Below are 11,265 nucleotides of genomic sequence, written 5' to 3' on the forward strand. Positions count from 1 at the left end.
ACAGCATATATACACAGTATGTATAAACGCACAAGAGAATTCAATTATTATATTCATCAATTACACGCTTTTGGTTTTCATGTTAGGTAATAATACAATGAAATATATAAACTAAATGTTACCTACATGCATAAATGTATTACATTCACAAACAGTATAAAAGAAAAGTGACAACTAGTATGCTTTTAGACAAGAGAGTGCCTTAACTTATAATTTGTATGCCAAACTAATATACTTATCAATATTAATTAAATCTTTAATGTATGCTTCTTTAACATCACAAAGTATTTTAATCAGCTGTTGCTGTTCCGATAATTATGATACAGACTACCCACACAAGCTACTATTTTTGATACACAGCTGTAGAACATACTTGGTTCTTCATACCCCAACCGAATAGCACTGGTTGGAACAAGAAAACAATGTATATTTAGGGGTTAGCGTTAGAAATTTCGTATCCCAGGAGAACCATCGACATAAATCTAAACACAAAGTTTAATATTATTTCACTTTGTATATATTAAACAAAGGCCTATACCTATGTTGTAATCTGACGTTTTAAGCCTTTATTACAGAATGGGCATTTTTTTATTACAAAATGGGCACCTATTTATTATTACAAAATGGGTCCGATTTTATTACAAAATGGGTACCTACGTTTATTACAGAATGGGTCGTTTTTTATTACAAAATGGGTACATATTACAAAATGGGTCGTTTTTTATTACAAAATGGGTACATATTACAAAATGGGTCGTTTATTACAAAATGGGCCTCAACAGGCGTGCGAAGATCAGAAAGTTAATGTACAAACTCTATTCTAACCGATACAAATATATTGGAGATTATAGCTTTAAGTTTGTCTGCTACCTTGACATTTGCACGATCTGAGAGCAAGCTTGAAGCTTGAAACCGATAGCTGATGGTATGTATCAAATATGTGTACACTCGCTGGCAACTGATGAAAAACAGTGAAATTATATCAAGTCAATGACTTGCTCAAATGTAACATTGACGGTTAAAAGTCTGAAGATATGCCAGGCGCGTTTTATTTTAAAGGACATTCCTCCTCAGTTTGAGCACTTCCAGTGTACACTGACTGTGCCACATTTTGGAGTAACCATCTGACGCCGAAGAAAAGCGATATATATGGTAACATATATGTGATAGAATGCTTTAAGTTCCACCTAGAATTAAGTTTAAATGTTGTTACAAAATGATATAATATATATATCTTATTTTTGATGTAAATAATCATATTCATATACTTACTTTTATTTGACACCCAATAGCCAATGTGTATTTTTGTGCTGGGGTGTCGTTAAACATTCATTCGGGGGTCAATCCCCTACTCAAGCGAATTTTTAAAAATAGTTTTTCTCGAAAGCATGGCTCGAACCCCGTAAAACCTTCGCTCAGTACAATATAGTGCCCCTGATAAACATTTTGCACACGTTCCTGCATGGCAAATGAATAATGGAAACTAACTGGAAATGGAGACAGAAATGGAGAGAGAGAGAGAGAGAGAGAGAGAGAGAGAGAGAGAGAGAGAGAGAGAGAGAATGTGTATATAGGTGTGTGCAGATTGTGTTAATTTAGTTCGAAGGACTGTTGCTATGAGAATGAAATAATAACACATACAATTATGAATTTAATCACAAATCCAAAGTGAAGATACAAGTGAAAACAGATACACGCGAGCAGACGAACACCCGACGTGCAGACAAGTCTTGGACCGGGAGGCATTTTCTTACATAAATGATTCGTAATGGTTCGGGGCATAAAAGGAAAAGTGGTATCGCGCACGCTCTGGCGGTGTGCTGCATGGCTTGGTAGATGTATACTTATGAAAGCTTTCCGAAATGTCAACGGTATATTACAGTCTTACCTCGTGGCATTTGTCGGTGCAATCTAAACAAAACGTCTTTTCCAGTTCGTATTGGCCCACATGAAACGGCCACATCACACAACATTCTTTGCAGGCATACGTACAGGCTTGAGGTTCAAGGAAGGAAAGGATTATCGGTTTAACAACACCTCAACACATTTTAATACTATCGTTATTTCCCACACTTAGTCCAGAGGCAGAAATCCCACTACCGCCACATAAGCTACTCCCGAAACAGCAACAAGATATTTTTTTATATGCACTTTATTCCTCATAGACAGCAACACATACGTTTGATGTGCCAATTGTTGGGATAACAGAGTCAATCGTGAATCTTTACTTTTTCTTTCTGGTGCTCACCTTTTGCGAACATCTGATATCATCACCGTTTGAAGAGAAAGAAAGAAAGAAGTGTTTTATTTAACGACGCACTCAACACATTTTATTTACGGTTATATGGCGTCAGACATATGATTAAGGACCATACAGATTTTGAGAGGAAACCCGCTGTCGCCACTACATGGGCTACTCTTCCGATTAGCAGCAAGGGATCTTTTATTTTCGCTTCCCACAGGCAGGACAGCACAAACCATGGCCTTTGTTGAACCAGTTATGGATCACTGGTCGGTGCAAATGGTTTACACATACCCATTGAGCCTTGCCGAGCACTCACTCAGGGTTTGGAGTCGGTATCTGGATTAAAAATCCCATGCCTCGACTAGGATCCGAACCCAGTACCTACCAGCCTGTAGACCGATGGCCTGCCACGACACCGGTCCCGTTTGAAGAGAGATTTATGAGTGCATATTAACAGGACTCTTTAAATTTCCAATCTGTCTTGTTGAGAATATTTTTCTAAATAAATGGAAGTCCTCCTAATAGGGAAGATGTATAGTTTTAAATGTGTAAGTTCTCGTACTTGTGAAACAGCAAGTCATGAGAACAGTCATATTGTCACGCTTTCTATCGACTGCCTTATGCAGTGATATGATTTTGAAAATGTTAATGATTTTGGGTATATATGGGAACAAAGTTTAGATTAATCACAGGCGTAGATTCTGGGAAAGGTGCTGGAGTGCCCCCCCCCCCCCCCCCCCCCCACTAAAAATCCAGTGTTTATCAAATGAAGGAAGGAAATGTTTTATTTAACGACGCACTCAACACATTTTATTTATGGTTATATGGCGTCGGATTATCAAATGAATGCAATAATTATTACTATTTTAGTTTTTAGGGGTCATATAATATCGTGGTCAGATGAAGATTGCCATACAGATAATGAAGGTGTCCTTTTTAAACGTTGCACTCTCTCCCGAAAAAACATTTTGCTTTTGCCTATGAATCAAATATGAACATGTCCGTGACAAAAAAAAAAAAAAAAAAAAAAAAAAACCAGAAAGAAAAGAAGAAAAAAAAGGGGGGAAAAAAAGAAGAGGAAACCTTATCATGACCTTGAGAGGTTGAAGCTTCCGGTGAGCTTTTCTTCAAACAAGGCCAGGAACAGTTTTCGGGTAGCACTAGAACCCGCAATCTCGGGGAAAACTAGAGGATTTTCACAACAGACTTGCAATGACTATGATTGAAAGTTAACACTGGAACAACAGACATCAGTGACTGGTCATTAAATACACACCATCTACATTCTGGTCAGGGATATCCATCCCACAGGAAATCATGATAACATCTGGCAGTTGGGACGCCGGCAGGTGCAACCTTACAGCTTCTCCTGATACAATCTCTGACATTTCAGCTTTCCATGATAGGTAAGATAGCCATAGGAAAACCACGCAATCAGCCACGTGTTGGCATAGAGAATAACAGAAATTAATGCGATTCAGCAGTTTACATGATAATGGACTAAAATTAACCTTGATATAAAAAAATATCTTGTCCGAATTCATCAATTGGTGTTTTTTGTATTGTTGTTTAAAATAAAGCTTACAATTCACATCAATTCCGATATTATCTATCAATAGAGCAACGGAAAGAAAGAAAGAAATGTTTTATTTAACGACGCACTAAACACATTTTATTTACGGTTATATGGCGTCAGACATATGGTTAAGGACCACACAGATTTTGAGAGGAAACCCGCTGTCGCGACTTCCTGGGCTACTCTTTTCGATTAGCAGCAAGGGATCTTTTATTTGCGCTTCCCACAGGCAGGATAACACAAACCATGGCCTTTGTTGAACCAGTTATGGATCACTGGTCGGTGCAAGTGGTTTACACCTACCCATTGAGCCTTGCGGAGCACTCACTCAGGGTTTGGAGTCGGTATTTGGATTAAAAATCCCATGCCTCGACTGGGATCCGAACCCAGTACCTACCAGCATGTTGACCGATGGCCTAACCACGACTCCACCGAGGCTGGTCAATAGAGCAACGGATGCCAGAACTGCCAGAAACAATCTGTGACTATCACATAGTAAATATTTCAAACGGACAACATCGGTAAATAAAGAATTTACAAAACGGTGGGCATGGTTAATACTTCGATTAATTTCAATTAACTGTATTTTCGTAATTGGATCAATCAAGGTTCAAACACTGTCCTTGAGCACACCTCGGTTATCTGCCAGGACGAGTTAACAATCGTTACCGAGAAAGACATTTGTATAGAGTCTATTTAAACTGACACTTGGTGGGATGCGAACCCAGTATCTTACAGCCTTATGGACGATGGCTTAACCATTACACCATAGAGACCGATGTTAGTAATTTGAAAGAAAAGGAAAAAAAGAGGTTTTATTAAACGATGCACCCAATGCAGGTCCTGACAATGAGAAGGAAATACACCTTTTAAAGCAATATCTTTGGTGGAATTGAACCTGAACGGTGCTAACGGACATGGCACTCACGCACACCGCGGTCCCACCCGCGTGTCAATTTTATTACCCGAGTGACGTAACGGATTCTCAAAACACGTTATTTACACGTGATGGATCACCCGTATCGTGAACCCAATGTAAACACGCTCAATGAAATGCTCTAAAAGCCGACATACTTGGATTTAATCGCATAAATTGAATTTGTGTGGTGGGAGACAACAGAATCAATTTGTTTCCAAATGCCGCGACTGACGCAAGTCCAGCGAGGGGTGGCCATCGGGATGTTGCACGCCGGACAGACTCGTACTGCTGTAGCCAACCAACTGGGATGCCATTATTCGACAGTCGCACGACTTTCCTAACGTCACCAAATCACTCGATCCGTGAACGATCGACCACGCACCGGCCACCCGAGGGTAACAACCGCAGCCCAAGACCGGTACATCCGGGTTACCCACCTTAGGAATCGGATGATGCCAGCAACTCACACCGTTCACCAGGTGCATGGCCCACGTGGTCCAGTGTCCACCGATACCGCCCGCCGCCGTCTGAGGGCAGCAGGACTCCGTAACCGCCAACGACGTCAACAGTGGGCGCAACAACATCAACAATGGCGACGTGTCCAGTGGCAACAAGTTTTGTTTACGGATGAGAGCCGTTACAACCTTTCCAACGCTGATGGCCGAATCCGAGTATGACGACGTCGACATGAACGTTACTCCGACTGCTGCGTTCTGCAGGCCGACCGATGGGGCAGGGGTAGTCTGATGGTGTTGGGTGGGTTTACATTCAACCACAGAACACAGCTTCATGTCTTCAGACAACAAGTTAATGCCGCCGTGTACCAAAATGACACCATCAACAACCACGTCGTTCCCTTCTTTGCTGCCCACCCACGTGTGCGCTTGCTGCAGCAAGACAATGCCAGGCCTCACACGGCCAGGGCAACACAGGCGTTGCTGGCTCAGCACAACATTCCAACGTTGCCGTGGCCGGCCTTATCACCGGACATGGCACCTATCGAACACGTCTGAGATGAAATCGGACGTCGCCTGCAGACTCGCGGACATCCTCAGAATCTCCAGGCGCTGGAGGCAGCATTGGTGCACGAATGGAACACACTCCCTCAGGCATTCTTCCAACGGCTTGTGAACTCAATGAGGAGACGTTGTACTGCCTGTTTGAATGCCCGTGGTCACACTCGATACTGACATTAACAATGCTACAGATCGTCTTTTTCACATTTGTTAACATGGACCCCACCCCTACTTTATGAAATGAAACAATATCCAAAAATGAATTCACTCCAAAATTTCCAACACCAATGTGTGCAGAATTGGAGTGGCTCCAAAATAAATGTTGAAATCCGCATTTAGTGTTGTATTTTTTATATTTTATATCCAGTTTAATGAGAACCTGCGTTTCTTTTGCGTTTTAGTATATATAGCCATGGGCTATTCTTTTCAGAATAACAAGGTATCTACTATGAACCATCCCAGACAGAATAGCACATGCCACGGCCTTTGTTGCACCAGATGCGGACACTGGTTGGAACGAAAAATAACCTATTGGGCTCACCGACTGGGATCAATCCTAGATCGTGTTAGTACTTTGAATGCGGATTGCACAAGAACACCGGGTGCTGTAGACACTGCCAGTAGTCCACTATTGCCGTATGAAACACCTTAGTATACTATTGGACATTACCACTATTACACTATTGGAATATGAAACACCTTGCTATATTATTAGACACTGCCAGTATTCCACTATTGGAATATCAAACACCTTCGTATATTATACTATTCTTGAACACATGTCGGATATAACCACTTAAACACGTTATCATTCAATATTTTAAGCAGGCCTTCCACTCGGCCACCTTTACAAATATTTCGGATATTATCCCTTACACGCTACCATAACTATTAATCAACAGTTTACACTCTTTACACTTCTACTAATGTTTCTCGTTTGCACCTGTGTTTGTTCTTGTTAAGATAACTATAACCCTACGCCGTGCCTTTTTGCATATACCCCCCCCCCCCCCCCCCCCCCCCAACGATATCACCTCAGTTTAAAACAGTGATCCAGAGTTCCGTCTTGTGCAGGTTTAAATTTGCAGTGTTGAGAATGGCAGTCCTCCTGCAAACAGTCCACTTTTATAGACTATATTACAGTGGATCACGATGGCAGCCATGACATTGTCAAAACTTTCTTTTGACTGCCTTGTGCTCAAATACGACTTGTTAATATGGTAACCGTTTTGTCCTTCAAATCATAGAAAAAATAATGAAAGAAGACACCTGACCATTAAACTGTTATGAATTAGAAGTGACGGTTATGGTATATTTCAATTTCCTGCGACACCCCAGCACAAAAGTATTGTCCTACAAAAAACAGAGGAGACAAACCACCGTATTTGTGTGGTTCTGGTTACAGCGGAAAGTAACTCGTTAAAGGTGATCAATCGTATAACTGATCGTAACTCAGCCGAGCGCTCTACCACTGAGTTTCTTCCGCTTAGTTATTCACATACAGGATCTTAGTGTGCTGTTTAACCATTTTAACACGACGGTCTCTGTTGAAGCAGTTAACGCAAGCAGATCAAACAGATATATAACCATTTGCATGCAATAGATCTGGCTGAACTAAAAGCATTGTTTTTTTGTGGCAGTATTGCACGTGGGACATCCATAACTCATTTTGAACAAGGTGCTAAAAGAGTTCGTACTTGCATACTTTCCTCGTTATTCAACAAAAATTATATCTTTTTATTCACCTGTTAAGAGGCCACATTTTTATTCTCCCAAATCATCTAAATTATTTTCAGCTGACGTGTATTATGCAGCTAACTGTGTTAAATGGCCACCTTTGATATCCCTTTTGTAGTTTTAGAAGGAAAAAAGAAAGAAAGAAATGTTTTATTTAACGACGCACTCATCACATTTTATTTACGGTTATATGGCGTCAGACATGGTTAAGGACCACACAGATATTGGGGAAGGAAACCCGCTGTCGCCACTTCATGGGCTACTATTTTAGATTAGCAGAAAGGGATCTTTTATATGCACCATCTCGTAGACAGGATAACACATACCACGATATTTGATGTACCAGTCGTGGTGCACTGGCTGGAACGAGAAATAGCCCAAAAGGCCCACCGACGGGGATCGATCCCAAACTGACCGCGCACCAAGCGAGCACTTTGCCACTGAGCTACGTCTCACCCCTTGTAGTTTTAGAGGAATCCCGTTACATTTCGTTCATTAGTAACATGGGATCTTTTATACGGACTGTCCCTACAGAAAGGCCTTTGATATGCTAGTCATGGGGCACTGGCTGGGATAGGAAAAAACAACAACTAGAGAATGGTTCTATCCAGGGGATTCAATCATTCGATTTTTTTTTCATTCCAACCAGTGCACCACAACTGGACAAAGGCCGTGGTGTGTGCTTTCCTGTCTGTGGGAAAGTGCATATAAACGATCTCTTGCTGCATTAGCAAAAATGTAGCGGGTTTCCTGTGATTACTACGTGTTAGCACGTGTTACCAAATGTTTGACATCCAATAGCCGATAATTAATTAATCAATATGCTCCAGTGGTGTCGTTACAAAAAAAGAACATACGATTACAAACCTAAGACGAACGCTCTACCGACGGTGCTAGATTTCATGTGAATTAATGAATGATTTACAACCATGTAAAATATTACACTAAAACAGCTGTGACTATCACAGCTTTATTCAACATTTGAGAGAGAGAGAGAGAGAGAGAGAGAGAGAGAGAGAGAGAGAGAGAGAGAGAGAGAGAGAGAGAGAGAGCGCGCGCAAATAATAAACGCAAAAAATACTCGTTGGTCTGAGGAAGACCGTCGGGGTACACTAACCCACCCATAGCACATTGCGGCATAGGATCCTTCTTTAGAAGAAAAGGAAGTATACCACTAGAACACATTAATTAAACATCGGCTATTGGACTACAATATTTGAAAATATTCTGACAATCTTCACAGAAATCCCGCTATATTTTCCATTTGTTGCAAAGGGTCTTCTACAGGCACGTTTCACACATACTCGTGAGGCACTGGGTGGGAAGGGGGAAAACCAAACAGATCCGCCGAGCGTGTTCGATCCTACATTTTTAGACTAAATGATTGTTTCAATTCATAAAAAAAATCATGGAATGAACGAATGAATGTTTAACGACACCCCAGCATGAAATATATATTGGTTATTGGGTGTCAAACTAAGGTAAAGAAAAATCATGGAAGGAATGTATTATTTTACAACACACTCAACACATTATAATTACGGGTGTTATGGCGCCTATCTTAGTTAAGGACTACCGATAATGAGAGGAAACCTGCTGCAGCCACGCAAGGGGCTACTCTTTCCGATTAGCATCAAGGAATCTTTTATATGCAACATCCCACAGAGAGGATAGTACACACCACGGCCTTTTGCTACATCAATTATGGACCACTGGTTGGAATGACAAGTAGCCTAATGGGCCCACTTGACCGATCTACGCTCCCCAACTGCACAAACAATAAATTATGATGCTCTTACCGGTCGTAGGACTCGCTTAATCTCTTTGACGACTGCCTCGGGGTTGTCAACGGCGCACAGAACCAACGTGCAAACGACGGCGTCGAAACTATCATCAGCAAATTGTGACATCTGTTCAGCTTTGCCACAAATATAATCCGTTAGGTTATCTTCATATTTTGGAACTGTTTGAGGTTTTCCTCTAGGAACTTTTTTGCTTCCGGATCGGGATCGACGCATGTGACTTGAGTACCTTCCGGGTAGTACCGGAAGTTCATGCCACCCCCAGAGCCTATTTCAAGAATTTTCAAGTCTCTGTTTAAGTCTTCTCTGAGTTTAGGCATTGAAGAGAATAGCTTCTCTTTCGCAGAATGCATATGCTCATCTACCCATTTCCATATTTTGTTGGCATACTGTGGAGTGAACCTGTTCCTCAAGTATAGAGCAAATATCACCACAATTACCAGAACAACTAAAAACAGTTTTGTCGAACTGATTGCCATATTCGAATTCTATAGACGATTTGTATCACAAACTCCAATAGTTGATATTAAACAAAATGTTAAATGTAAATCTTTGAACAACAAACCTCAGTAACAGTTATTCAGCAGATGAAAGCTCACACGCAATCGTAAACACAATTTCGTTTTATACAAACAGGTTGCGGTGACGTTGACGTGCATTAATTACACAGCTCAAAATGTGGTAGACTGAGTCTCTTCTGGCGGTCTATTTAGCTCTATTCACACCTGAAAAAAAGCCCATATTATTTGTCAGCACCAAAGCTCTGTTGCCTCATTTGATGTGCATACATGCTCCGGTGTGTAATAAATCATTCTTAACTCCGATTATTCCCGAATAACTGACGCTGGGCGGATGCCGTGAACGTTTCGTCAGTTCTTAAGTTTTCTTTTTAACATTTAACAGCCATTTATACGTTATTTATTACTTCATTGTGTATCTTAGCAATATATACGTACGTGCATACATATATATATATATCGAGTGGCCCCCAACAACAACCCACCACAAACACAACAACAAAAACAACCGATAACCCTTAATATGGGATTGATTAAAAGGTAATTTTAATATATATGCCACATTTTAGGCCCATGGTACACTATTGTTCACATAGCAACAAATTCAAAATGTTTAGTGGAAAAAATGAAATAAAGTACAAAATAAGAGAAATGGGAAGAAATAATAAAATCGATTTCATCATGGAAAGAAAGAAAAAAACCCCGACTGTGGACATATTGACTACCTTTTGAATGAATGAATGAATGTTTATCGACACTCCACGAAACATACATCGGCTATTGGGTGTCAAACTGACCACCTTTTGAAATAAACAAAAGTAGGTAAAATTTCACTTAGCTTTTGGCCTCACAATTTTTACTTACAATTTTAAATCTGTTTCTATTTTAATACTGTGACCTATGAGCCTACAATATATATACATGATACTACATGTATATGCATATATCATCTTTCTCGTAGTCGCAATATGTTTGTTATTTGTAATTAGAAGTCCCTGTACCCAATACATTGTTTTTATATAGTATATGCTCTCTCTCTCTCTCTCTCTCTCTCTCTCTCTCTCTCTCTCTCTCTCTCTCTCTCTCTCTCTCTCTCTCTCTCTCTATATATATATATATATATATATATATAAAAAAGCTACAACACATAGAAAAATTATTGCAAATAGTGTGCTTAAAAGATTTATATACATACTATCTTACCGTAGGCTATTCAAGATACCAGTAGCCATCACAAAACGCCGAGTAGGGAATGAGTGTTTCGCAAGCCAAGGTAAGCGCAGTGTTGGTGCAAATCTCGTTATCACTGGCAGGGAACCCTTTGCCTATTGTAATACTATACCTGTGGGCAACTCAGAATACGTCCCATCTAAAACAGCTGTCTGCCGTTTGCAAAACCTTCGGCATTTCCAGAAACGGGCCAGTTTACCGTAAAGCACTCAACAAATACCA

The 11,265-nt window shown here is 40.5% G+C and overlaps 1 protein-coding gene across 1 annotated transcript in view; it reads right to left on the reverse strand.

Annotated features, from left to right (window-relative positions):
• LOC121375995 (methyltransferase-like protein 7A) overlaps window positions 1–10,173 on the reverse strand; it is a 29,955-nt gene extending 19,782 nt beyond the window's left edge. The window contains exon 1 of the mRNA XM_041503747.1: window positions 9,293–10,173. Within this exon, the coding sequence (XP_041359681.1) occupies window positions 9,293–9,511 (219 nt within the window). The 5' untranslated portion in view covers window positions 9,512–10,173. The remainder of the gene's footprint in view (window positions 1–9,292) is intronic.
• Between the last annotated feature and the right edge of the window lie 1,092 nt (window positions 10,174–11,265).

The sequence above is a fragment of the Gigantopelta aegis genome, chromosome 6, assembly GCF_016097555.1.
Source record: "Gigantopelta aegis isolate Gae_Host chromosome 6, Gae_host_genome, whole genome shotgun sequence".
NCBI classification, from domain to species: Eukaryota; Metazoa; Mollusca; class Gastropoda; order Neomphalida; family Peltospiridae; genus Gigantopelta; species Gigantopelta aegis.